Source organism: Antennarius striatus, chromosome 12 (assembly GCF_040054535.1).
Source record: "Antennarius striatus isolate MH-2024 chromosome 12, ASM4005453v1, whole genome shotgun sequence".
NCBI lineage: Eukaryota > Metazoa > Chordata > Actinopteri > Lophiiformes > Antennariidae > Antennarius > Antennarius striatus.
In genome coordinates this window covers 13189616-13217500 of record NC_090787.1, presented here as the reverse complement: position 1 = coordinate 13217500, position 27885 = coordinate 13189616, and the positions used below count along the sequence as shown (strand labels likewise).

The window sequence follows — 27885 nt, the reverse complement described above, 5'->3', positions numbered from 1 at the left end:
TGCCGAGGCGCCCTTGAGCAAGGTGCCGTCCCCCCTACAAGCTGCTCTATTGGGGCGCACTCCAGGAAGCTGCTGCCTGTCACTCTGCCTCCCGATGTACAGCTTGATGTTGTTGTGTATTGTGTACTAACTGCATGCTTACAGGCCCCCTTATGTGCTGTGGTTGTTTCAGGGGCCTGTACATACATATTGTGAAAAACTAACACACAAAAAAAATTTAACAAATGTACACCTGAGTGACAAATGTAATTTCCCTGAAGGGATCAATAAAGTATATCTTCTTCTTCTTCATAATCACAGATAAAAGTCATATTGTCTAAAAGATGGGAATTGATGTTGTCTCATTTGAGCAAAATATTTCACAAAAAAGTCCTACCTCTTACAAATGACTTGCATAATCATGGACTGATTTACATGATGTTATCATATCAGTTTACTGTGGGTCTATAAGTATTCAAATACAAATCTCAGACAACTTTGTTCACATAACCTGAAGAAGCTTTTCAAAGTGTGAACTACAATTTTTGGAGCACTTAGGTGGGATTTTATAACACCTGGAAGACATCCCAGCCATACGTCCATCAAACAGACACACCTTTTGACCCTTAAGCCCAGGGGCTCCATCTTCTCCAGGACGACCCCTTTTCCCCTGGAGAATGAAAGAAAGCTGGAGTCAAGAACCAAGTCATTTCCTCCATTAACATTTTGCTAGTTTCTTAGTGTGTGCTAAAATACTTTTTCTCTGGACAAGCATTGTTTAAGAAAGACAGAAGAAGAAAGTGTAGCTGGACTGATGTCTGAATGTAATTTATGTGTTCACAGACATGTTGTCAGACTGCTGATGATTGGTCATAGGTAGACATGAGGGGTCTTGTCCACAGTGCCAGAGGTCACTGTGCTGAGCTGCACCTGGACAGCGTGTGTCAGTTTCCACCCACTAGTAATTACTACTTTGTGCCCATTAAACTAATGAGAGCAATTATTCAAGAATCTTATTCCAGGTGTAAGAATTTGAAGAATCTGTCTTGGGAGATAGCACCTGGTTAATAGAAACACAGCTGTCTGTCAGCAACTTGATAGTTTGCCAGCTCGATGAAGATGTTCACATAATGTGAGCTGCAAATAATTTGATGACTAGAGTCAACTGAGTGGAGGTTTCATTGTGAAAATGCTCAAGTCGGTGTCTGTAACAGGTGGGATCATCTTCTGATGCTCCATCCTGAAGCCCCCTATTATTACAGTAGGGGTTGTAGGGGAGATTTACGGTCGCCAAAGGTCCAGTTTTATGGGGAGAGGAGCTCTAAATGGTTTCTCTGGTTTCCATGGACGACATTTTAGGTCAAATAATAAATGCACACTAAGTGGCTGAGAAACACAGAGCCAGACTCTCTCCTTTCCTCTGACCTGTTGCCATAGATGCCCATTTGGAATGCGTTCCACCTATGCTATTGCTCTACTGCAAATGCCAGCGGTGCTGAGGGTGTTAAAGCACATAATTATCCTAATTGTTCAAACCTGCACAAGTACTCTGCTGAATTATCCTGATTTCAGTAATCCTTATCTCTAATTGACCAACTTGTAACTTCAAAAGAAAATCTTTTTGTTGTGGAGATATTTGGAAAGTTTCAAGAGTAAATACTCACCGCAGGCCCACTTGGCCCCCTCTCTCCTTTCTCACAAGCGCATCTCTGAGCTAGAGGGCACTTTGAAAAAGAGATATGTTTGCTCATCTTTTGTGAATGTAATTCTCCAAAAAAGTAATTACAGTAGACACCTGCAAGTAACTACACATTAAATGTTATTAGAAGTAGTGCATTAGGAGTCCAAGTATAACAGTACTTACTCCTTCATCAGCCAAGGTAGTCTGCAAAAAAAGTAAAATATGATGATGTTTTCATGTAATGTAATATATGTCTACAAATATATGAACAATATTTTAAAGATACTAAATTAAAAAATGAATAACTTCAACAAGACTCTTCTCAGCTTCTGAGATTCTAGGGAAAGATGAGATAAATTCAGAGGAATCACAGTGTGACAAATAAATGTTAGTCAAGAGGCATTACGTCGAGAACATAGCTGTTGGAACTCTGAAACAAGACAATCTATCTTCTAAAACAGATAAAAAGAGGCAAGCCCTTTCAGAGAAATTCCTAAGGGATAACCTAATGCAGATGTCAAACAGTATTTTTCTAAAGCTACGGAAAAGGGTCATTATCTACGACTGCCATGAACACGCTTCCATTTGTTTCTCAAAAGCATTGTCATCATTCCATCTCTACGAGGATACCTGAATAAGCATGTCGGCCTGTCAGCTCTGGATAAAGGGGTATCCAAAGCAAATACAAGACTTTTCCTGTCAGCACTGTCTTGTCTCAATGACAAGGTGTCATACTCACAATCTCAGTGACGATTTTCTCAACAATGCCTTCATCCTGTAAATTGTGGAGGAAGTGGGAGGCCGGAGCACTGGCGAGCATACGAAGCTGGGCTACGTTGGTTGGCTCGTTGGCGGCACGAGTGATACCCAAAGTGAAAATTTTAATGCCCTGGTTCTTGGCATCAGCAACAGCAGAGAAAATGTCAGGATTCCTTGGGTGTGAGATGCCATCAGTCAGCAGAACGGTCACCCTGATACTGCTGGGGGTGGATTCCTCCAGGTAGATCTTGGTTATGTTGGTGATGGCATAGGTGGTGTAGGTGCCATGCCCGATGTAGATGATGGGAGCTATGCGGGTCTTGAAGTTCTCAGTGCCCTTCCAGTCTTTGAAGGTTTGCTCTGTGATAACATGACTGCTGTACTGCAGCAGAGCCACCCTGAGTCTCAGACTGTGGCCGGTCAGTAGCCGTGCTGCTTGGAGTTTGTCCACCACATTCATAGCAAATTGTTTCTCCTGCTCATGGTTGTCCTTGGCACTCTCAGAGCTGTCCAACAGGAAGGAGAGTTCCAAACTACAGTCCTCATCTACAATGGCTGCGGAAACACATAACAGAATAACGGACTATATTAGCAAACAGCAAAATCTAAAATGATAATGATAAAATTATTCTATTATTGTCACTATATGACCCTTTTATCAAACATGACGATTAGTACCATAACGGTGAAACATGACAAAATGCTCATCACATGTTGGTAATGCAACACACTGATCAATGAAATTGAAAGAACACTTACCTCCATCATGTATTTCTGCAACCTGAGTTTTGAGCTTATGCTTTTTGTTGGTATTCCTTTCTTCATTTAAGTCTTGGCCCCAGACGCAGGTCAGTGCTGCAAACAGCAACACTGATGCAAAGGAGGGAAGCATCCTTGTCCCAACTATGGAAAAATATAGCAATGGTAATGCGACAATGATCATTATTACCATCCACAAACAGAATGCATGAACTGACTTGTGGCACAAGTCAGTTCAACAGTTTGAGTATCCATCTGCTCAGTTTAGGGTAGAATTGTAGAAAAAGGTTGACTGCATTTTAAAATAACAAAAAGTGTTTTCACATTTACTCACAGTAAAAGGTCCTTTGGAAAAGTTATTCCAGTATTTCGAAGTCCAGCCAAAATTGAAGACTAGAAAAGGTGGCAGAAACAGCAGAAGATTGGTGTAAAGTCCAGTTTGAGCATTGATTACACAGCAGCACCAGCATCAGTCATTCTGGGGAGCAGAGAGAGGGAGTAGAAACCTTGAGAAGCTCACTCCTCCTTTATAAGGAGGTTCCAACAGACAAGATCCCATGAAGCCTTGCCAGGGCTCTAAGTCTGCCCTCAGGGCAGGTGTAAGTTGCTGGGATGTGTTCGCCAAAGTGAATCAACATTGTGTGTGTTTGCAGTAATGTTAGTTTTAATCACTACAATAAACCAGATGTACACCTTCCCCAAAGGGAAGCTGTTTCAAACGTGAAAAAATTATGGTTTGATGTTTTGCTGGTAAGTTTATTCGTCATAGTACTTTTCAACCTGACACAAGCAGTTGGTCAATAAGAACTAATAGTCCAGTTTTTTAAAACTCATAGTTTCAATACACTTAAAACAGCTAATTATTTGACAGTATTTTCAGTTTGCGGTTACGATGAAATAAAATAAATGTGATGCTTCAATAAAATTGTTTTAATAAAGTTTACTCAAACCATGAAAAGCAGTGGGATGGGTCTGAATCTCCAGGTTACAAACAAACAAACAAACAAACAAACAAACAAACAAACAAACAAACAAACAAACAAACAAACAAACAAATACTTTAATAACTTTGAATATAATTGTATACAAATCACAATTAAGTTATAATAGAATCAAGTCACACACACAAATTTATACCAATAAAATAGAGTTTTAAGAGATTTTTAAAAGGTGATGTAAAAGGTGACATTTATGCCACAATAAAGAGTTTTAAAGTTCAGCATCCTGATCTGAAAAGGCCTCTGCTCTAGACAACAGAATGATGATACCAGACCTACTTGAAAAGGTCACCAAGTCTGAGATTTTCTAAATAAATGAAAAAAATAAGAAATTACCAATCAATCATGAAACAATGTAGAAAAGGCAACATCGGATTCTATTAAGTTTTAGCCAAGAAACAATGGATTATTAAATTAATTCTCAAAACAAGTCTTGACCTATCAATGAAAATGTGCCTCAGCAGCTTTATTGCAATTTGCAAAAGGGCAAAAACTAAACAGCACCTCTGAAACACCATTCAGATTAAAAAAACAAAGCAGTACATGTAAGCAGTAATGGCTTCACAGTAGTTTTACACACTACAGTGTGTGGGGAACTCTGTTTTTGGTTACACTGATTTGTCGTAGTGATGTTACTTTTATGAGTGGGAGAAATTATTTATTTTTCCAGAAAACACTAACTAGAAGCTGAAGGTTGCACTCTGTCTGAAACTTGTCCATCTGGCCAATGGTTGGTGGACTTGAGCTTTCAGACTGCTCATCATGGTGCGGTTTAAAGATCAGGCTGTTCTTGTGCAGACTTGGTTGAAGATTCATGACATTTTCTGCCTGCTAAGGTTGAGATGAGAAGCTTCAGGCAAGTTGTAATTCAAGGAGACTTTCTGACACAGAGGAATGCTGTACTGAATGATGGCTTGGCTAAATCTACCCAGTCGTTTTGCTCTATACATGAATGACACGCCACATTTTTCCATAACGCCAGTACATGTTGCATCAAAACTTCTGAACTGGGGAAATGATGATGTCATGTGCATCCATGTGCATCCATCCCTGATAAAAAAGCTTGTGTTTATTCTTCCCTTTGGGTTCAGTTTTAACAGTTTATTCCTGTTTTGAACTTTCACAGTTAAAAAGCTTTGAGTGCAACATTACTAAAGGCATATGAGGTGATAAAAGATGTTGTTGAATAAATTACTAAATCAAAATCAAAATTGTTCCTTATGACGCGAAAATGTGGCTAAACTGTCAAGGTTAGATTAAACTTTTGTAACAACAACAACAACAACAATGATCGAAATGATTATTAATGCTATTAATAAAGTTTATACAATAGTTCAGGCCATTTATTTCATGAGAGATGTGAAGTGGAAAATCTTAAACTGTGGCCTCTATGAGGAATAAACTGCTTTGATTTTAATATTGATTTTTGAGTGGTTGAATGCTTTTAAAAAAATATTGCATGTCAGGTTTTCTTTGAATTTGTCCATCATACTTTGTTGACTGCAATGTTTTTGTTAAGCCTTGTCAAAAAAACCCACGTTTTTTAAAATAGTAGACTAATGAGGAAATTATAATCAGTAAAGATCCAATGGGTTTGCTAGGATTTTGATTCTTCATGGAATTTTTGCACTTTTGGGAGCTGGGAAAAAAGACAAACTGCATAAAGGAAAAAACAGAAGCTTACTGATAAACTGAAACATTTACTTAACATTTTTTATTCTAGCTAAATGGTAAGGTGATCAAATCCATATTATATGCATGAAAGAAAACAAAATACTTCAACAGAGGAGATTTGTTATAAAACACAAAAACTGCACATTCTGTTCTAAGAACATGTTTGTGTAGTGGTGATTCTTCGTCTCATCTCCTGCCGCAACAATGACCGGAATATTAAAGGCTAACATTTTTTGCTTCAAGATTTATGCCATGCTTCTCAAGCCTTATTTTGCCTCTGTCATGTTGTCTTTGGTGAAAATAAAATCATATAGGTATAGTGTCTTCCAACCCGGTGTTGATGTTGCTGATAACAGGGTAGAAAAAAAACAACTGTGGCTAGGTCGCCTGGGTGAGGGTGTATGATGTTGCAAGACCCGAAACACCCTATGACCCAGGACACATTACTGATGATGTGTTCAGGTTGCATCAGAAGATGTATTTAAGAACTATTTCAGAGCTATCTAAATAAGTATTTCTCAACAGCTCATCCTTGATTGATGTTGCTGCCTTCCTGAAATTCATCATATAATTAATCATAAATTAAAGCATTTGTGAAATCCTTTTTATAACCAATCACATTAATGCAGATTATGACAAACCTCTTGCATTCAAATATGTTTAAAAGTTGTTTTGACCAATGACAGGGAGAGACTCATCTACTTCCTATCCATTCCTTCCAGTAGGGAGCGTCTGTATTGTGTCCCCCAGTCACTGATTTTCAATTGAAAGTAAGTCAAACGCACCTCTCTTCATAACAGTTTCCATTTCAAAATATTTTATCAACATTGGCTATTTGGGAGACCCATTTCCCCAGTTCTTTTGGATTTGCCTAACTTCAGATCATACATCGTGAGCTGTTGTAGGCATGCAATCCATACTGTGTTAAGTAAATTTTTACAATCTTCCTTAGAAGATTTTAGTTAGATGGACGGACGGACAGACGGATTTTATTGATTTCAAACTGGGTTTGTCAGATTTCAGATTACCACCGCTGTATCCGCAGCAGCGGGTCACGGGGAGCTGGAGCCTATCTCGGCGGAATAGGGCGTGAGGCGGGGGACACTCCGGGCACGACACGGGGAGAGCATGCGAACTCCGCACAGAGCGGGAGTTCACAGGCTCTATACGCATGTTTATTCAAAAATAAAATACTGTAAAGACTTTTTGATACCACGAAACCAAAAAAGTGGCCCAAACACTGGGCAGCACCAGTTGAATTAAACACTAGTGAAATCCTGCTGGATGACTTGGTGCTGTGGAGGTGCAGCTCCGTGCTGCCCTCTTGTGGTAATCAGTGGACACACGTACACAAACTGCGCATGCTCAGACAGAGCGGACTGAGCCGCTCAGCTGTGTGCGGCTTCACCTTCAGCCATCTTAACCATGCTGGGAGCCGTGGGTCGGTGCTGCAGAGCGGCTCTCCGAGCTGTGAAGCCTGGACTCTACTCTCTGAACACAACCAGTGGGGCACACGGAGCTCTGTCAGCATGTGAGTGAATAACACGTTACATTCACTTGGCATGTATTATAAGCATGCCTTATGTTTTTAAGGCAAGTCAAGTGGACCAGGCCTTAAATGCCTCATATTATCCATTGATTTTAGAAGAGTTATACATTTTAAGAATTAAAATCTTCAGTGATTGAAATGGAGTTAGCGAGTCACATTATTTTATTTGAATTACATGCTATGACTTGTTTAGGTGCACTGTCTTATCAATGACCTTTGTAGGTATCTCAGTGCAGGTCATTTGCTTGTTGGTATCACATAATTACTTCAGCCCTCACTTCTCCTTTGTAGGATGCTTTGACTATTCAGATCTTGACTGGATGTGACGGTTCTTTTTCTGTCATTGTCTTGTCAGGCAGGGGTTATGCTGCTCCAGCTGCTCAGGCTGCAGTGGCCAACGGCCGCATAGTAGCTGTGATCGGTGCTGTGGTGGACGTCCAGTTCGATGAAGGTCTGCCTCCCATTCTCAATGCTCTGGAGGTGGCTGGCCGTGACAGCAGGCTGGTGCTGGAAGTGGCCCAGCATCTAGGTCAGTGAGATGATACAAATGGGTTTTTTTGGATGTCTGTCAGGAAACAGCGTCCTTACTGTCTGTCTGCTCCCCAGGTGAGAACACAGTCAGGACGATTGCCATGGATGGTACAGAGGGACTTGTCCGTGGTCAGAAGGTTCTGGACACTGGAGCCCCCATTAGGATCCCAGTGGGCCCCGAGACGTTGGGCAGGATAATGAATGTCATTGGAGAACCCATTGATGAAAGAGGTCCAATTACCACCAAACAGTAAGTTTACATGCTATTAATGCTGTGTTAATTACATCCCACTTGTATTATAATTGTCGGCGTTCGTGTGATTGTTTGTCTGTCCGTTAGTCCACCAAATAGCTTCGCAACTGTTGCAGATAGAAAGATGAAAGAAAAAGCACATTACTCGGACGGCAAAGGGGATGAAAATGAGATGATGACCTTGATCTTGAGAAAAGTAGGTCAAGGTCAAATTTCAACTTATGTACACTCAGGAACCGGATAAGATAGAACGACAAGGGAGAAGGCCAGTGTGAGTAAGACTATAGATCAGAGCTATGACAGTAGGTCAGAGCACTAGCTTTGATCTTTGACCTATGCAAGTAGGTCAGGGTAAAATTTTTAATTCAGGGGTGTCGCGGGATATTGCAGTCTCTGTCTGCAGTCGTTCTTGTTCTTTATTGCTTGTGTGTGAATGCCATAAAATCAATTTTCTCCTGTTTCTCATGACACTTTATTTTCTAGTTTGACTTCATGCAAGTTTGTTTTTTTCAATCAAGTATGTTGTCATCTGTAACCTTTTTACACACCTTCATTAAATAGAGCTGGTATTTTGCAGAACGGCTCCTATTCATGCTGAAGCCCCTGAGTTCACAGACATGAGCGTGGAGCAGGAGATTCTGGTCACAGGCATCAAAGTGGTCGATCTGCTGGCTCCCTACGCGAAGGGTGGAAAGATTGGTTGGTGGATCATTTGATGTTCCAGATGTTTGCCCACATTATCGTATTGAGGTGTTACCATTGATTATTGTGCATGTTTGTTCCATCAGGTCTGTTTGGTGGAGCTGGTGTCGGTAAGACTGTGTTGATCATGGAACTGATCAACAACGTTGCCAAAGCCCATGGTGGTTACTCTGTGTTTGCTGGTGTGGGTGAGAGAACCCGCGAGGGAAATGACTTGTACCATGAGATGATTGAATCTGGAGTCATTAACCTTAAGGACACCACCTCAAAGGTGACGCCCTCAGTGTGGTACACATATTTCATAAACTGTAGTTTAGACAAATAATTAAATTTTGATGAATGAATGTAAATCTTTTCAATGCAAACTTCTGGTAACCTCCCAGGTAGCGCTGGTGTACGGTCAGATGAATGAGCCCCCAGGGGCCCGAGCCAGAGTGGCCCTCACTGGTTTGACTGTCGCAGAATATTTCCGTGATCAGGAGGGACAGGATGTACTTCTCTTTATTGATAACATCTTCAGGTTCACCCAGGCTGGATCAGAGGTATTCAAACACTGAGCTGATTTTCCAGACATGCGTGCATCGATCTGTTCTTAATAGTCGTCCCCCTGTCCTGTAGGTGTCTGCCCTGTTGGGTCGCATCCCCTCCGCTGTGGGGTACCAGCCCACTCTGGCTACTGACATGGGGACAATGCAGGAGAGAATTACCACCACCAAGAAGGGCTCCATCACTTCAGTACAAGTGAGATGATTTAAGATTCACACCTGCATATCTGCACCCCCTCACTATTCTTATGGATTGCACTAATTTTCTCACAGGCTATCTACGTCCCAGCTGATGACTTAACCGATCCTGCTCCTGCCACAACTTTTGCTCACTTGGATGCAACAACTGTGCTGTCACGTGCTATTGCTGAGCTCGGTATCTACCCAGCTGTGGACCCTCTGGATTCCACGTCCCGCATCATGGACCCCAACATTGTAGGGGCCGAACACTATGATGTTGCCCGTGGTGTACAAAAGATTCTCCAGGTAAGCCTTGTGATGGATTCTAACAAATATTGAACGGCATCAATTCAAAAAGTATGGTAGTGAGAATTTTGTCTGACAACCTATTTTTTTAGGACTACAAGTCACTGCAGGATATCATTGCTATCTTGGGGATGGATGAATTGTCTGAAGAAGATAAGCTTACTGTCGCTCGTGCTCGTAAGATCCAGCGTTTCTTGTCACAGCCCTTCCAAGTAGCTGAAGTGTTTACTGGCCATTTGGGGAAGCTGGTGCCTCTGAAGGAGACAATTAAAGGCTTCAAGAGCATTTTAGGAGGTAAAGGGTTGTGCCAAGATCTAAATAACTGTGATATGGAGATGAGTAAACATTTGAATGCTTATCCTTTTGTCTTTTCCAGGTGAATATGATGCGCTGCCAGAGCAGGCGTTCTACATGGTGGGTCCCATTGAAGAAGTGGTCCAAAAGGCTGAGAAACTGGCTGAGGAACACTCTTGAGTCATTTGTCTGTTGTGAGATCATTTGTACTGTATAGAAATTCTATCTGACTAAGCTCTAACATGTCACGCCGAGTGTGTTGTGTCATGGATCAATTTCAGTGGAAAGTTGATTATATATACATTTATTCAGCATATACACATTTTATTGTACTTGTTCCATTGTTAACACTGTCAGTGAGCATGTCATCATGCTGATTATTGTTTTAATAAAAACAAGAAATATGGGATAATTTTTTAGCCCATCATGTGTCGAAGTTTCTCATTTAACTCCCGTTCTTGTCTGAGGAGTTTGGCACTGTGTTCTCTGAAGGCTTTAAATTCCTGTAAAATAATGGAAGGTGAGGTTTAGCCTGCATTTAGTCGCGTTTTGTTCACTTGACAGCACTGTGGATTCCAACAAACCTTTTCCAGATTTGCACATTTTATGATGGATTCATCAAGAGCAGACTTCAGAGAATTCACTTTTACATTGGCATTAACAGCTTCTGCTTCCTGTTGAAACCTGAGGGTTGGAGACAAATGGAAACTGTGTTGTACTAACAAATGTTTCGCTATGCATCGGTGTTTAGTCAAAGTCAAACTTTCTTTATTGTCATAATACACATACACAGCGTGCAATCTACCTGTCCTGTGCCTCAACCCGGGATTTTCTCTCTTCTTTCAAGTCTCTCTCCATCTGCTGAATTTCCTCTTCTTTCTCCTGTATTGTATATCAGTTTGCAACAACATGAAGACATAAGTTTTCTTGTGATTTTAATAATCAGACAAGTCTCCCTTACCTGTATTAGTGCTTCTTTCTCCATGCACACATCAAATAGTTTGTCCTTCTGTTTGGTTATGCTTGTTATGCTGATTTCCTTCAAGTCAATCTCTCTTTCTGTCTTCTGTAGCTTCAGTTTGAGATCTGATCACGGAAAGAACATTTCAAATGATCAACAACTATTTATGTATTTTGTGGCAGACGGTCATAAACATTTGCTACTAACTTTTACAGGTCTCGTCAGCATCTTTTTGCTGTTCCCGAGAATGTTGTAATTGATCAAGTAGCGATGTCTCCTTGGCTTGAAGCTCAGAAACGTTTTCCAGTAGTTCTGACTTGAATGCAGCTGCTTTCTCTCTTAAACATACATAGATGTAATAAATGTATAAATAATATGCATGGTCTTCAACTGATCAGTATTGCATTATTAATCTGTGAACCAGTTTCCCAAGAGACTAAGCCTTTATTATATAGAACTGCCCAATAGTTTTGTGTGCATAGTGGCCCATAAGAAAAAACATCAACAATTACATTCTGAAAGCTGTAACTAAATGGTCCTAGATTTATTGTTTTAAAGATGATTACAGAAGTTGCTGTTAAATAACTTTCAGTAATCGAATAGACTGTTCATGACTACTAATAACTATATGGCTGATTATTTTTCTTACTGATACTCCTTCTCCTTATTGGTGCATTTCTCTGTCAGGAGTTTGATCTCATCCATCAGTTTTTGAATAAACTCTTTATCTTGTAGTTTTTGGGACAGGAGTGTTTCATTTTCAGTTTGCAGATGTCTGTTTTCCATTTTTAACTGTACATTCTGATCACTGTACTCCTCACTGAGAGACCTTCTCCCGTCAGCTAGATCCACGAGTGTCTTCTCTAGGAGCTCTGCTTTCTTTCTCTGTCCATCCAGCTCTTTGAGGCAGGCTGTAACTTGTTCCTCCAGCTCTGCGTTGGCTTTCTGCAGGACTTGACAACGAAGAAACTGTTCATCTACTTTGTGTTTCAGTGAATAAATCAAAGAGGACTGTTCCTCTATCCTGGACCGCAACATCTTTGTGGGTTCCTCCACAGAAAGCCTCTGAAGACTCCCCACTGAGTCCTGAATACTTTCCATATGCTGGAGAAAATTACAAAATCTCTTGTGAGAATCTGTGCTAAAATATCACATCTTAATGGTTGGGTCTCAGACTACTGTATATGTATAATCATCAATAATCTAATGATAATAGTGTTACTGTCATACCTCCGTCCTATCGTCCTCCACGCTCATGGAGTTTCCAAGATATTTTTGTGTGCTTACAAACTTCCTTTCAGATTTAAGGCACAAACTTTTCTTCGAGGCTCAGCTTCGATGAAGGGTCTCCGTGTTTCGGTCGCTTGGTCTCCAATGGAGACTGTGCCGTCACACGCGTGGAATGCCAGTGTCCCCTTCCCACCACACGGTGGCGGTGTTGAGCTTCAAAGCACTGCCGCTGGTACCTGGACGCACGAGCCAACCGGAAATGTCACGGTGGGTACCCGCTGCACGTCAGTTTACGTTTGTTCAATTTTGTTAACTAGATGTGCTGTTAATGATAAAAATGAGTGATTTAGACGGTTTAATTGTTTATTCATAAGTCATTCATGTAGTATGAAAATATTATCATTACTACGTTAATTACTACGTGATGATATATTCGCAAATACATTCATCCTGGACTAATTTAATGGGGTTTAAAAGAGGGATTAATTTAATTTTTGATTAGGTGAAATACTCCTAACAGCAGCCACGTACCAAAAATTAAGTGACTCGCTTCGGTCTTCGTGACGTAGTAATCAAAAATGAATCGCTCTAACGTTAGTTGGTTTATTTTTCAAAATTCCCGTCATTACAGTAAAGTGCAGTAGTATTGGTTCATTCGAACCGCCCTTTGAAAACAGTTTCCTCTTTTTAATTTCGGAACAAACAGACAATAATGTTAACCTGCTGTGAATGACGAAATAAATGAGCGGCACTCAGCGCATAAATTGGGCCTAGAGAGCATTATGCAGGTTCCGGGGCCACGGGGGGATTTATCCGGAGGGCAGAGGCTCGCGGGGGGCGTGTCTGTCCCGGCCTTTGGCCACGCCCCTTCACCACCAGCAGCGGGCCAAGAAACAGACAGAAGAAAGCAGCAGCATCCCAGACCCAGTCCCTGCAGCTCCTCCATCTGCACAGTGGAGCTGGACGGACCGGCCAGAATGTGTAGAGCACTGCTACTGAGGCTCTTTGTGGTTTGCCTGTGCTGTGTTAGATGGTGCCACTCTGAAGGTAAGGAGGGGGTCTACAGTCCCTACTTTATTTATTTATTTATTTATTTATTTATTTATTTAGTTTTGGTTTACTCAGCCTGTCAGCTGAATGATTGATTGGGGACCTGCAGAGTTGTTGTGCTGCTAGTGATTCACTCAGTGCACTTGTTGATTATCTAAACAATTCAGTTGTTCTGGGAAAACTGAAGTGTGTGTTTCTTATTTAGCACAGGTAAATAAAGTCCACTGAGTTGGATTTCAAGTTCTGATGGGAGTTAAAGTGAATTAATCAAGCAGTCACAAGTGAATAACATGTTTGTTTCAAAAAGACACTTTCTAACGTGGAGCTGCACAATCTCTCTGTCAAGTAATTCTATCTGTAGAGCTGAATGTGTTGCTACATAGTATTACTTTAAAGGTTGAGTACAAAGCCGTCCTCACACAGATTTGGAAGTTCTCTTGAGGAACTTTTGCCTGAGCTTTACTGTTGCTAGGTAACAGAAAAGAGCATGTGATTTACAGACAATCTGTGAGGACTGAGAGCCACTGGTACAAATCTGATTTACTGGAGCACATTTTACATCTCCAGACCAGCTCACACTTGTATCCAGCTTAAGGAAAAGCTTAAATTTCAGTTGTGATACAAAGGCAGACAAAATGCTGAGCTACTGCTCCTTAAATATGACAGTCTTGTGTTTGTCTCTTGTGTTACCCTGCTAGATCCTTCCTCTCAAATTGTAATCTGCTTTCTTTTTGCTCAACCCTTAGTATGTAAGCTCCTTAGTGTGAATCAAGCAACTAATTACACTGCAGCTGCTTCAGAAGGGAACCATTTCTACCTAAGGGGCGGCCTGGAGTTGAAAAAAACTGTGACAAGAGTACTGTAGTGCCTTGACCACAACTTTCTTAGTGAATTATTATCAAATATCTGGATGTTTCCTCAATGAAAAATAGACACACCAAAAAATAAATAAATGACTGACTGGAACAGATGAGATGGACTGGCAGTGCTTGGAAGAGAATACTATATACTCTTAACGGTTAAAACTGAGACTGTAGCACTGAAATTTTTCACTTGACATTTGCTTTGCATTACAACAGTTGAATTTCTTGTGGCTGAAATTCTTTGATAACAACTGAGGTGTGTAAAATGACGACTAAAATCACAAACCCTGAGGAGACTTCGTCAGCATTTTCCTGGTGATCACTGGCTTGGATCTGTTGTGATTAACAGACAGTGATACAAATTGATTAAGTAAAATATAGTCATTTATCTTTAACGTTTGTACAGCCGTACTGTGTTATTCAAGGTGTATTAAGCCATGCTACTTCCTCTAATCTCTGCCTGATCCGACCTCTACAAAAATCCTTTGGTTTGGTGATTGTTTGCCACATGACCTCCTGTAACACATCCTCCATTACTCTTAGATGGCACTACTGCAGAGTGCTTACATTAGCACTTATAGTTAATTTGACTATCTGAGCGGATTTCAGGGTCTTGTTTTGTTTACACTACACATCTATTTTGTTCTTGTTCCAGATATTCTTAGGTAGTAAACTGAGTTATTTTCCCCATTTATCACTTGCCGATGATAAACACTTAATTATGTCACTAAATAGGTTTATTATTGCTAATACTGAGATTCATGAAAACATGTTTAATTTTTTTTTGCAGCCTGCTTCTAAGTTGCTCAGGTGTGGGCCACATTAATCTGGATTCAATCATAGCTGTTTTTAGTCTGTATAGTGACATCGAATGTCTTCTCTTCTGATCAAGCGTTTTCAGGCACGCACAAACTTAGCCAGCACGTGCATGCTAAAGCTCACACAGGCCGGCTTCTTTCCGGTGTATAAGCCTAAATCCTTGTGTAACGGTAACACTGCATTAGAAACTGGAACACAATTGGCATCAACAGAGATGAGGAGATCCATTATTTTCCAGCAGCTCCTTCAATTCAAGTTACAGACTCTGAGGTTGAGTTTAGGTTCCATTGAACAGTGGATGAGCTGATAATAATAATAATAATAATAAAAGACCTTTATTGTCCCACAGTGGGGAAATTTGTGATACAGGCTGTACAGAGGAAAAAATAAGCTGTCCAGTGGCTCATTGCGTTTTGACAACTTAATTTATGCTTTTTTTTTTCACCCTCACTTTTGTTAAAGCCCATTTGAAAAATCATGTTGCGTATTTCTCAATTCTGCCCAGACGCAGGCTTTATTCCTTTCTCAATTTATTCCTCCCTTTTGCTCCCATGCCACTCCCCAATACCCTTGGGTTTTGACTGTTTTGTGTGTAGTAGTAAGAGCCAAAGTCACTTGTTTGGCAATTGACTGCATTCTGCTGCATTGATTTCCATATGAAATAGCCAGCAGCACTCTCTGACAGTGTGGACGGGTCCAGCATTTCATTCTGCTCGCAGCCGCTGTCTCTGCTTTTCTACACGCACATTCAGCGAGTGCAGAGTGGTGCCAAAACAAGATGCTATTGATGAAAGCTTGAAGACAGCCTTCAGGTGCCCCACGTGTCAAGAAAGAGACGTCCCAGCAGTAGTGGGCAGATGTTTTCTTGATGGGTGGCCCTAAGAGGGGAGCTTAGATTTGCTTTTGTTTTATTCCAGGAAGGAACTGTACCGGTCTTTCTGCTGTCCATTACCAAAGTGGCTTTTTTTAGGGTGACACTTCTAGTTATGAGTTTGCATCCCTGCTGGCACTTCTTTTGTGCCATTGTAATTTCACAGTGGGGTTTAGGGCATTTAGGGGACTTCATTTTAATGAAAATTCCTCTACTGTTCTTTGTCTAGCAATAGTAGGCTCTCCTTATCTTTCTGCATGGATAGTGTGGTGCTCTCTCCTGCTGTGGGTTTAAGTTGCTAATTACAGAAGACAAGGCAAGATGGAGGGGAAAGAAAAACATTGAATTACACAAAAACACTTGAATGAAAAATATGACGGATCATCAGATTCAGATTTAATATTCTCAATATCTGATTTCTATTGCTCATACTGGCTTTCTCCTTCCTTGATATTGACTGGCATCATGAAATTGGTACTTATTTAGGATGAATTATAATTTTCCCCCCCTGTAATTTCTGGTCAGATACAAAGAAGACATTCTTTTTAGATTGTAAGAAGAACCGTCAAACAAGATAGTGCTGTTGAAAGGTTCAGCTTCAGTGTGCCTGTCACCTTTCCCAGAAGTAATGCTGTCTGTCAGGAAACACAGGCTGCATTTGAAAGGCTGCAGCAGATTGGTTTCTCTTTGGCGTATGGAGTTTAAAAGTTGTCAACCCAGGTCTGGATGTATGGCAGCTAAACAGGGTTTGTGTTATTTCATTCATTTTCCAAAGTATGGCATTTTTATTCATATATTGTAAATAAATAAATAATTATACCTCCTCATTCCTCATCTTAATCTGATATTCCTTTTTCTGTGTTTGAAGGGGTTTACATTTTACATTTTCACATGTAATGCGTTTTTGTTATAGAGAGCGCTTCTCCTAAAAATTTCGATGCTGCATGAAACATTTAATGACGTTAAAATCTCTGGGATCACTGCCTTGCAATAAAGCTCATCTTTGAGATACTTGTCAGCAATTTTATCATCAGTAAATTGAGCAGGAGAAAATTTTGCCTCCTAGAAAGCTAGGAGTGAAAATGTGCTGTTTTGCTGTTGGTGTTAAAATAGTTTGGTGGTTTGTTTGCTCATTAATCTTGGAAAATAAATCTTGATTTCAATGTATGTAAGGCTTTTAGTCTATTAGCACTGGCATTGACCCCACAACTATTGTGGAAGCGATTAATCTCTAAAATAAAAGATCACATAAAGGTGATGATAAACCTCAGATTCTGAATAGAATCAAAGTCATTCACACATACCGTAGTTCATCAATGTATTTCAGTAGAGAATGGTATACCTCCAGTTCCATTCATGCACAACCTCACAGCTCTTCACTTAAAGAATTTGGGTTGAAATCATTGCTGTACCACCCAGTACCACTATTTATTCCAATTACATTTCAGACCAGACAAGAATAGCGTGCACCGTAAGTCAGCCTGTCTGAGGGACAATCAGAATTATGTATTCCTATTTGGACAAGTCTGATAAAGTGCACTGTCACTGAACTATGCTGCCTAAATCAATCTTTCCTGTAAAATGTCTAGGAAGGTAGAGTGGTGGTAGCTTATCTCTACAGATGCCACTCAGCGAGAACATCAAACAGAGTCTCGGAATGAGTGCGATGAAGGTTGTGTAACTGTTGGGGGGGATGGCTGGCACGCTTGTCTCCAAGGCTTGTCAACGCTGTTAGCAAGGTTGCTTCATCAGTAGAAGGCATCCATACACCGTATATAATGTGTTATCAAAATACAGTAGTTCAGTACTAAATAGTTGTCTATTTATGGCCATGTTATTACAGGTTCATTCCTCTTTCGTAGAGAACACAGGATGGACAGGATAATGCATTGAAACTAATTAAAAAATGAAATAAATGACTGTGGACAAAGGTTCTAATAACATCTAAGTGATTGCTATAAATTAAGCTCTAAATTATTTACCCTTTTAATTCTATGTAGGTTGTGAATTGGGGCAGTTCCGCTGTGGGACAGGGCGATGTATACCAGGAGACTGGCACTGTGATGGCACATCAGACTGTGTGGACGACTCTGATGAACATGGCTGCCGTGAGTTACTCACTACATCACCTCACAGGTCAACCTGAGATGACTGGGACACTTAGTGGTAGAAGGAAACTTGACTTTCTGCCTTCAAAACCTGACTCAAAAGACTGACAAAATATAATTTAACTATCAAAAGTAAAAACGCTCCTTTCATCGTTCATCTGAAATTGTTTACATGTAATTTGTATGTTTTTTTTGTTAGAAAAATCTGCTGTGACTTTTTTTTATTGTAGTTCAGATTCTTTTCTAACTTTTACTACATTTAAAATTGCTTTTACAATTAGTACACAATTTCACAAAAAAGCTAAAATGGAAAATAAAGTGAGCATAAATCAGTAAGTCAAACAAAGTGACTTCCTCTTCTGGAGTGCAGTCAACACTCCTACATGTTGAATTTCTCTTGTGCACTCCCACAGCCGAGGCAACATGTGATGATAGTCATTTCCAGTGTTTGAGTGATGGCGAGTGCATCCCTGATGTGTGGGTGTGTGATGATGAGGAGGACTGTGAAGATGGCTCAGACGAGAGGCAACACTGCCGTAAGTATTTTTTTTTCTCTGGCTACATTTCAGAGAAAAGACACCCAGACACATGCACCACATGCTAATGAGCATAGCATGTAGCATGTAATGAGTGTACATCTTCAGTGGAACATTCTATCACTATATTTGAACTGAATTATTTAAGTATCGGATATCCTTTTTATGGCTGCACCATGACATGAAATTAAATATTGTTGTTGTGCTGATGAAAGTATACAGGGTTGAAAAACAGGATTAAGACGAGAATGCTAGTGGGTCAGTAGGACCAGTGAAGTCCAGGAATTATAATTATCGTCCACTATATATCAGTACAAGTATAAATGGTACAATTTCAAGTGCATGTATGAAATATGTGAATGCCAGTATTTTCATTTATGAGATGTTCTCCAACCGATCACCAGCTGGAAGAACCTGCACCAGTGGCCAGTTCAGCTGTAGTAATGGGGCCTGCATCCCAGAAGAATACCGATGTGACCGGCTGGCAGATTGCTCAGATGGATCTGATGAAAGAGACTGCCGTAAGCCTTCTTCAGGGCGTTTTCTCTTTCTTTTTTCTTATCTCTGGCTCCTGTGGCATTTTAATCAATTTGTTAAGATTAAGAGGCTCGCTGACTGACAAAGTGGGCCACAATATGCTTCTTGTTGTCAGAGTTTGATTGCAGATTCTTTGGTGGATTAGTCAAGCTGAAGTTCAGCTGCTATGCCATTATTATGCCGACATGGTAGACTCACTGCAGTACACACTGTGGTACTCTTACAATTGCATGAAGAATGCTGTGGTGACTGCTGCTAATATGGTTGTGGTGTGAAATCTTAGTCTTTTATGCTTCCATTTGCTGAGCTTTTCACTCTTTAAAAGCTGAGAAGAGCACCATTGTTAGGTTCATTGTGAAAGCATACCATTGCACTGATGATGATTTAATCCTCCAGATTACCCCACATGTGCAGAGCTGAGGTGTGCAAATGGAGCCTGCTACAATCGTACTCAGAGATGTGACCACATACTCGACTGCCGTGATGGTTCTGATGAGGCGAATTGCAGTAAGACACTAGTGAAATGAGTGAAATCCTTTCTTTAGCTGTCAAAAAGTAACACCATCCATATAAAAGATGTCTGTCTAAGTCTCTGTTTTGTTTTCTTCAGCACAGCACTGTAACACAGGCCGGTTCCCATGTCATAATGGGGTGTGTATTCCTCAGCGCTACGTATGTGACCATGACGATGACTGTGGAGACCACAGTGACGAGCTAAACTGCAGTATGTGATCTTTGTGTTTCTAACATCGCCTCTTCTTGAATCTAAACGGACTGCCTGTCATCTAACTCCACACAGATGTACTTGTGTCTGAGTCTTTGAACTTTTCTGTGTAGTATTAATCTCCACTTCATCTGCAGCATATCCAACCTGTAAGGGGAACTACTTCACCTGCCCCAGCGGCCGCTGCATCCACCAAGTTTGGCTTTGTGATGGAGAGGATGACTGTGACGATAATGCAGATGAAAAAGGCTGTGGTATGGATACTATGGTTTGAAATTAACATAAATGTAGCTCATTTTTACTGTAAAGACCAGAATCCTTTAACATTTGGCTGGTGAAGGAACACTAGAATGGGTACTAACTCAGGCTCTCTGTGTAAAGCTTTTTATGTTCTGTTTATGGTTGGTTTTGCCTAGTGAGATGCTACGCCTGTGCTCCTTTAAGTGTGTTATTCAAATGCCTCTTTGTGGCACAAGATTGTGCAGCCCCCCCAAAGGGCTTTAGAAATCCTCATCACGGCTGTGAAGAGTGTGTGCATTTAGAGGATGGGCTGCAGAAGTCCTCTGAGCCCCAATGTGACCCCCTCAAAGCTTCACTCCCCTGCAGCGATTTAAAGTGACAGTAATTTCCCTGACAATAAAGTCTTAGTTCCACCTCAGCACTGTGGAAATACTGTGGAGGCTGTGTCACTAATACAGATTGAGTGTCTGTTAATGTTTAACATTTTAACTCATTTAAGACTTTGCTCCTATGTGTGCAGATTTTATTCCTTTTTTATGTGGAAGGCTACACCAATATAGCGAATGTTACTGTTTGTAGATAATGTGCTGCGGGAGTGTTACCCTGGAGAATGGCCCTGTCCATCCTCTGGCCAGTGTATCCCCATGGATCAGCTGTGTGATGGGACGGCCCACTGTCCCGATGGAGAGGATGAAACTAACACCACCGCTGGGCGCAACTGCAGTCAGTGCAAACACAATTAATGTTAAATTAGTTCATCTTCTGTCATGCAAACTTCACCCTTCAGTTATAGCAGTTCACTCACATGATTTCTGCATTGATCAGGTATCTGGAGATGTGCCTCTCTGAGCTGTGAGCATCGTTGCCATGCCTCCCCTGATGGAGGAACCTGTTCTTGTCCTTCTGGGTACATTGTCAGCAACAACAGTCACTCATGTACAGGTGTATATTCTTCATTGTCTGTAAAATACCTTTGTCAAACATGGATGCTCTATAATATGCTCTGTTATTAGATTCACTCAATCACAGGATACCAGAAGTGCATAGAAAATGCTTAATGTTGATAGCTGGTGCAAGTAAACACCAAAACTTTATTGATAATCTATAGATTGGCAAAAAAAAGTGCCCAAACTATTTACTTCAGTTGAATGTAAAGAAATGAACTGGAAAGGTGGGAAAATTTTGTATACTCATTCAGAAAAAAGGTGAAAAAATGTTATTTGAGAAAATGAATCTGTTTTTCATCCTTATCTTCTGTCATTTTGATTCCATAAAGACTTTGACGACTGTTTGATGTGGGGTGTGTGTGACCAGCTGTGTGAGGATCGCGTTGGCTCCCATCGCTGCAGCTGTCGGGAGGGTTACATCCTTGAGCAGCACAGATATTGTAGAGCCGACATCTCAAGTGAGTGTCATTTCCTGTCTGTTTGAACGCTTGTTTTACATACAATACGTTCACAGTTTGAATGTGTGAATGATCCATCAAAATGAATGCCAGTAGCATAGCTCCTTTCCTGCTGACAAACCATTGTGACTGATTCACTGAGTGTTTGCACTTCATCCTTGTGCATCGTTGCATACTGAGTGTTTTTTTAGTGTGTCTGCTGCCTTTGTGACCATAGAAAGAGTGTTGACTGAGAGGCTGACCTCTCGCCCTTTAGAAAAGAGTGTGTAATGACAGGAGCTAGCAAGTACTCTACCTTACACTACACCTTTTTCACGGTCAAGGATCTGCATTTATTTACTACATTATCTGCATTTTGTTATGATATTTGAGCATGTATTTTATAACATTAATTTGTGTTTTAATGCTCACCAGGCTCTGATCTATTCTTTTTTTACTTGACTTCGAACAACAAATAAAATGCTGATTTTGTGACTTTTGATTCTTTTGCAGCTGGAATCCCTTCCTTGATTTTTTCTAATGGCAGGGACCTGCTAATTGGGGATATACATGGAAATAGTCTGCACACTTTGATTAATTCACAGAACAGAGGAGTTGCCGTGGGAGTGGACTTCCATCATAGTCTCCGCAGGATCTTCTGGACTGATACAGTTCAGAACAAAGTATTGTTTCCATTTATTTTTTTCCATTTATTTCCATATTATTTAGTTTCATATTTTCAATAATTGTTTAAGAGTTCACAAGGAGTGGTCAAGTTTCTTGTTTGAGGAAGTATATGAGTTGGACCAGGCCTTATCATGACCAAATTCTTTCAGTTATCCTAAAAAATATCAGCAGTGCTGATACTTTAATAACAGGGTAGCCGTTGGCTCCTTTGCGGCTGGGTCATAATGAAGGGAAGTCGATGCAGAATGGAATCTAAATGGTCTAATCTTGAAACCTGCCTGATAGGCTAGTATGATGTTCACATACCTGGAGGCAATTTTTGTAACTAGATCTTATTGGAGGTAATCATGCTGTATTTGCTTTCATTGGTTATGTCCATCTATATGCATTCTTTGGGCAGCAAAAAAGTCTAATTTTCTGCCTGTGCTTTGACTCATCAGTGGCTGAAACTACAGTCACTGGGCTTAAAGGCTAGGATATATCTCTGACTGGGTGTCTGTGTATATCCCACCCATGCCAGCTTGTCTTATTAGGAGAGCAATCACAAATAGGGCTTGTGAATGCAACCAGAATGGTTGAACTACCAGGACTTTTCCACATCTTCTGTTTCTCATTAAACAGGTTAATTGAAAATCCATGCTTTTTTTTTTTGCTGTTGCGCTCTCGTTTCAAAAGAAGCCGAGCTGCTAGGAGCAGTACCCTCCTAACCAGCTGCGTGGTGCCAAGGCTTCCAGTCTGAGAATGTCCTGCCATCACAGCATTTATTCAGTGGTACATTCAGAAAACCACTCGACAGGCTTCACAGAACTCTAATAAGACAGTCTCTGTCTTTCTGGGCTTCCTTGTGTTTCTTCATGACAACACAGCAGCGTTTTTTAGTTTTGTTTCTGTGCTATCGTCCCTTGCAGGTGCTCTGCTATTAAGTGCAGTACTACCCATTTAATCTTCAAGAACGGTATCAGATTGGAGAAGCCTGATGCCTTCCGAAATTTGCTTAATTATAGAATGCATTTTACTCAGCCAAGGGTGCATTTTGTCTGTCACCACTTAGATTTCTGTGTCAGAATCCGTTTGTCTTTTGTACCAGTATAGAAAGGGACAGCAACTACATTGACTAACAATCCTTTACAATGTAGCTACAGGCCTGCAAACATTGCATGAAGATATAAGTATGTAAAATACAGTTAGGAGTTAGTGACCACCTAAGAACTAATTTCCTGTCATCAATGGTGTCTTTGTGTACAGGTGTTTTCTGTGGATATGGATGGTTCCAACATGCAGGTGGTTTTAAATATATCAGTCGACTACCCTGAGAACCTGGCAGTGGACTGGGTCAATAATAAACTGTATGTGGTGGAGGCCAGTGTCAACAGGATTGACATGGTGGACTTTGATGGAAGTAACCGGGTCACACTCATCACCGAAAACCTGGGAAACCCTAGAGGAGTAGCGGTGGACCCCACTGTCGGGTAAGCACATCCATGTTTCCATTCATTCATTTACTAGTATCACCCATTCCAGACCTCACATACAGTATCTGTCAGGCTCCATTGGCCTGGAATAGTGTGTGTGTGTGTGTGTGTGTGTGTGTGTGTGTGTGTGTGTGTGTGTGTGTGTGTGTGTGTGTGTGTGTGTGTGTGTGTGTGTGTGTGTGTGTGTGTGTGTGTGTGTGTGTGTGTGTGTGTGTGTGTGTGTGTGTGTGTGTGTGTGTGTGTGTGTGTGTAAGATTAACAGATTGCCCTGGGTAGATTAGTGAGGAGCAATGTAAGTGATGACCCCCATTGTAATCCAATAGTATACAAGGGGGGAGGAGAAACAGGTCGCTGAATACTTAAATTAATGTACAGCTCTTTGGTCAGATGCACATCCACCGACTTCTCAACATAATGCTGTGGATGTCAGACTTAATTAACAAGAGGAATGTCTACCTTTCTGAAAAGAATACATGTAATGTTCAGTGATCAAGGCCTGATATGCGAGTCCTCGTCTAATATTCCTCCTCAGAGAAAACTGACAATTTAAACATTTAATCTCCTTTCACAGGTATATGTTCTTCTCAGATTGGGAGGCACTGAATGGAGAACCAGGCTTAGAGCGGGCATTCATGGATGGCACCAACCGTTATGGTCTTGTTGGGAGTAAACTGGGCTGGCCCGCTGGTATAACACTGGACATCGAGGCCAAACGCATCTACTGGGTCGACAGCCGTTTTGATTACATTGAAACTGTAACATATGATGGCCTTCATAGGTAAATATGTCATATTACTCATCAAAATAAAGAACTAAAACATTAAAAACTTGCGAAAGTATTCTGAGGGATTAACAAATGGCCAAGGTGAAACATTTCTATTTCGATAAATTGATGTTCTCAACATTTCTTGTTAGAAAAACCGTGGTTCACGGAGGTGCTGTCATTCCACACCCCTTTGGCATCAGTCTGTTTGAGCACAACGTCTATTTCACGGATTGGACCAAGATGGCTGTGATGAAAGCCAACAAGTTTACGGATGACAATCCTGAAGTTGTTTACAGTACATCAGAGACTCCACATGGAGTAGCAGTCATACATCAGCTGAAGCAGCCACATGGTAGGCCCTTCCACAATCCACATATGTCCTTTTTAGAATGGTCCATGAATCGCACTTGTACTTGTCTATGGTGTAAATTTACTAAAGGTTGTCCTCCATGTAAACTTGTAGTGTTTTCAAAAATCCATGAATAAATTACAGTTTGATGGATTGTTTTCAAGTACTTCTGCGAGTTATTTGGCTTTTGTTGTCGACTCCAGTGCCGAATCCTTGTGGTGTAGACAGAGGTGGATGTGAACAGATTTGTGTTCTGAGTCATCGGAGTGACAATGGAGGAGTGGGTTACCGCTGTAAATGTCGCATGGGCTTTGACTTACATGCTGATGGAAAGCGATGCTATGGTAAGAGTATATTTTTATTATGATTGTCCTGATTTGTGTCATTAATCAGTTTTTCCAATTTGAATTTGAAAACATTTATTTAATAGTATAATATTAATGATATTTATCTGCATGATCTCCTGAAAAGTGTACAACAACTTAACAATGTGAAATCCTTCTTTTTTGTGTTATGGTTAAGTTTGTGCTTTCTGTGAAGCGTGATATCTGTGGCATTCAAGGGTACCATACTTCATGCTGCCTTCTGATTTCTTATTATCAGCGGTGAGGCAGTTCCTGCTGTTCTCTAGCCAGCTGGCTGTGAGAGGAATACCATTTAACCTCTCCTCTCAGGAAGACATCATCCTGCCTGTCACTGGATCACCTTCCCACTTTGTTGGCGTGGATTTTAGTGCAGAAGATGATGTTATATTCTTCTCAGACACAAGCAAAGATATCATCTATAAACAAAAAGTAGATGGGACAGGTGAGTATGGAGTTGTTGGTTCCAGCTGAATTCTTTGGAATGACCTAATTGCTGTATGTATTTACTCATAGCAATAGCATGATAACACATGGACAGGAATGCTGTGGAGTGTAAAGAATTACCTACTAGCAGCTAACATGTTTTCAGTGTTTTCTTTGTGCTTACATCCTTGGATAACGTCTATCCTAGAGAGCTTTAACATGTGATTCAGTCAGATTAAACAGGAAGTTAAGGGAGGGCCTGATGGGGCCGACTGGTACTATGGGGGAGGGATAGGACAGGAGGCTCTGGAGTGGAAAACGGATCTTATAATCAACTTATATTTCACTCATGATAAAAACTAGTAGGACAGATCAAGAATGTTTATTTTATGAATGTTTATTTTAAAAAGTATGGGAAGTAGTTCCTTAAGTGATAAACCACAAGCATCCACACTGTACAGACAAAGAAACTCAAGTTCTCTGATTAGGGATGTTGTTTTTGGAGCAGAGCTATTTTTTTCTGTCTAGTCCACATGGAGAAAATTCAAGCTGACAATCTATTTATTTAAATGTGTTCCTATTTCATGTGTGTGTTAAATGATGGTACAACTGCTTTGATCTGCACAGGCAGGGAGGTACTGGCAGCCAATAGAGTCGATGGAGTGGAGGACCTGGCTTACGACTGGATATCAAAAAACCTCTACTGGACCGATCCCCGATACAGAAGCATTTCTGTCATGAAGCTAACTGATAAATCCAGGAGAGCCATCATACGGAACCTCAACAATCCAAGGGCAATCGTTGTGCATCCTCTCATTGGGTATATCAACGATAATTATGGGATTTGTAGCTTTTTTTGTTTGATATTTTGGATTTCACATCCTAAAATGTGCTCATCCATTCATAAAAATTATCATATTAAACCTCCACCTGAGAAATGGAATTTCGTATTTCAAATATGATGCTATTTCAAATAGTGTCTTAGCCAAGTGTTCTGTGTACAGCAGCTGATATTAGTTCTGGCTCAGGGCCAGAAGCTGCCTTCAACAGGAAAACTCTAGCAGCTGAAAGTATCACAAATAAAATACAAATTAGAAGGTGTTGTCCCACAAGTACAGTAGATGTTTTTTTTTACACCAATCTGACCAATGCACATGGCTTATTTTACTTCATTAGGTATATTTTCTGGACTGACTGGTACCGGCCGGCAAAGATTATGAGGGCTTGGGGTGATGGATCACATGCCCTGTCTATTGTCAACACTACACTTGGTTGGCCAAATGGCCTAGCTATTGACTGGAGGTTAGTGATACCACAGCACACATTCAGTTTTTTAAACATCAATTGATACTTTTTTTTTTGTTTTGCCAATGAATTAAGGTCACCATAGGAATGTTTCTTTTTGGTGATCATTATCTTTAATGGAAGTTGTGCGCTTTACTTGAACTCTTGCTCTATCTACACAGCTCAATGCGTCTCTATTGGGTGGATGCCTTCTTTGATAAAATTGAACACAGTGGATTTGATGGACAGAACAGGATTTCCTTGGACCGTATAAGTCAGATCTCCCACCCATTCGGTCTCACCATTTTCGAAGGTAAAGTTAAATGTAAAATTCCGGCACATGATACATTTGAATTGATATTTTAAATTTGGACTTTATTTCGTTGCCTGAGACCTTGACTGTTTGCTACATTTATTAGGAAGTGATGAAAAGTAAAGTCAGGTATTCCTCTGTTGCTCCTGTTCTTTGAAGGATATGCATATTTTACTGACTGGCGCCTGGGTGGCATTGTTCGTGTGCGTAAGACCGATGGTGGGGAGATGGTCATTATCAGAAGAGGAATCAGCCACATCATGCATGTCAAGTCTTTCAACTCCAACTCTCAGATCGGTCAGTTGCTTAATTCACTGTTCGTCTTACTCTACTGTTCAGGCATAGCAGAAGCATGCACCTGCCAGTCATATTGGTAATTGCACTCCGCTCTCCATCTCAGGTTCCAACCTCTGCAGCCAGCAGACCAATCCTAACGGGGACTGCAGCCACTTCTGCTTCCCAGCCCCAGACTTACAAAGAGTGTGTGGTTGTCCATACGGCATGAAGCTGCTGCCCAATCATCACACGTGTGTGGAAGACCCTTCTAATGAACCCCCCACCCTGCAGTGTGGAGCCAACTCCTTCTCCTGTAGCAACGGAAAATGTGTCCCAAACAGCTACAAATGTGATGGTGTTGACGACTGCCATGATAATAGTGACGAAATCAACTGTGGAATTAACAGTAATGATTTC

General features: G+C 40.8%; 4 protein-coding genes across 4 annotated transcripts in view; 2 read left to right on the top strand and 2 right to left on the bottom strand.

The window, feature by feature from the left end:
• The window catches only part of col28a2a (collagen, type XXVIII, alpha 2a), a 17952-nt gene extending 14641 nt beyond the window's left edge, over positions 1-3311 (bottom strand). Inside the window, exons 1-5 of the mRNA XM_068329698.1 lie at positions 3179-3311; positions 2400-2974; positions 1844-1864; positions 1644-1703; positions 596-649 (exon numbers count right to left, since the gene is read on the bottom strand). Coding sequence (XP_068185799.1) covers positions 596-649; positions 1644-1703; positions 1844-1864; positions 2400-2974; positions 3179-3311 — 843 coding nt within the window. The remainder of the gene's footprint in view (positions 1-595; positions 650-1643; positions 1704-1843; positions 1865-2399; positions 2975-3178) is intronic.
• Positions 3312-7247: 3936 nt separating this feature from the next.
• On the top strand, positions 7248-11905 carry LOC137605007 (ATP synthase subunit beta, mitochondrial-like). The gene is made up of 10 exons (XM_068329319.1): positions 7248-7381; positions 7755-7928; positions 8006-8180; positions 8761-8882; positions 8972-9156; positions 9269-9427; positions 9504-9626; positions 9704-9916; positions 10009-10210; positions 10293-11905. Exons 1-10 carry the CDS (start codon positions 7276-7278, stop codon positions 10388-10390), a joined length of 1557 nt encoding a protein of 518 aa, XP_068185420.1. The 5' UTR covers positions 7248-7275; the 3' UTR covers positions 10391-11905.
• On the bottom strand, positions 10627-12272 carry zgc:172182 (coiled-coil domain-containing protein 89). The gene is made up of 7 exons (XM_068328398.1): positions 11821-12272; positions 11738-11745; positions 11379-11561; positions 11172-11296; positions 11016-11092; positions 10795-10894; positions 10627-10713 (listed from the first exon to the last, which is right to left on the bottom strand). The coding sequence occupies exons 1-7, from the start codon at positions 12270-12272 to the stop codon at positions 10627-10629; spliced, it is 1032 nt and encodes a 343-aa protein (XP_068184499.1).
• Positions 12273-13299: 1027 nt separating this feature from the next.
• The window catches only part of lrp2a (low density lipoprotein receptor-related protein 2a), a 44487-nt gene continuing 29901 nt past the window's right edge, over positions 13300-27885 (top strand). The window contains exons 1-21 of the mRNA XM_068328534.1: positions 13300-13448; positions 18005-18112; positions 18526-18648; positions 19053-19169; positions 19582-19692; positions 19796-19909; positions 20047-20163; positions 20729-20872; positions 20975-21091; positions 21426-21554; positions 22047-22216; positions 23466-23689; positions 24264-24470; positions 24608-24810; positions 25011-25151; positions 25411-25614; positions 26223-26415; positions 26772-26897; positions 27062-27192; positions 27352-27489; positions 27593-27874. Of these exons, the coding sequence (XP_068184635.1) occupies positions 13379-13448; positions 18005-18112; positions 18526-18648; positions 19053-19169; positions 19582-19692; positions 19796-19909; positions 20047-20163; positions 20729-20872; positions 20975-21091; positions 21426-21554; positions 22047-22216; positions 23466-23689; positions 24264-24470; positions 24608-24810; positions 25011-25151; positions 25411-25614; positions 26223-26415; positions 26772-26897; positions 27062-27192; positions 27352-27489; positions 27593-27874 (3169 nt within the window). The 5' untranslated portion in view covers positions 13300-13378. The remainder of the gene's footprint in view (positions 13449-18004; positions 18113-18525; positions 18649-19052; positions 19170-19581; positions 19693-19795; positions 19910-20046; positions 20164-20728; positions 20873-20974; positions 21092-21425; positions 21555-22046; positions 22217-23465; positions 23690-24263; positions 24471-24607; positions 24811-25010; positions 25152-25410; positions 25615-26222; positions 26416-26771; positions 26898-27061; positions 27193-27351; positions 27490-27592; positions 27875-27885) is intronic.

Excerpts from the sequence above, each read along its gene's own strand:
- LOC137605007 (XM_068329319.1), top strand. The coding sequence starts at position 7,276 with ATGCTGGGAGCCGTGGGTCGGTGCTGCAGAGCGGCTCTCCGAGCTGTG. Across the intron at positions 9,157-9,268 it reads TTAAGGACACCACCTCAAAG|GTAGCGCTGGTGTACGGTCA; the intron begins GTGACGCCCTCA and ends GTAACCTCCCAG. Across the intron at positions 9,917-10,008 it reads GTGTACAAAAGATTCTCCAG|GACTACAAGTCACTGCAGGA; the intron begins GTAAGCCTTGTG and ends CTATTTTTTTAG.
- zgc:172182 (XM_068328398.1), bottom strand. The coding sequence starts at position 12,272 with ATGGAAAGTATTCAGGACTCAGTGGGGAGTCTTCAGAGGCTTTCTGTG. Across the intron at positions 11,093-11,171 it reads AGAAAGAAGCACTAATACAG|GAGAAAGAAGAGGAAATTCA; the intron begins GTAAGGGAGACT and ends TATACAATACAG. Across the intron at positions 10,714-10,794 it reads AATGTGCAAATCTGGAAAAG|GAATTTAAAGCCTTCAGAGA; the intron begins GTTTGTTGGAAT and ends ATTATTTTACAG.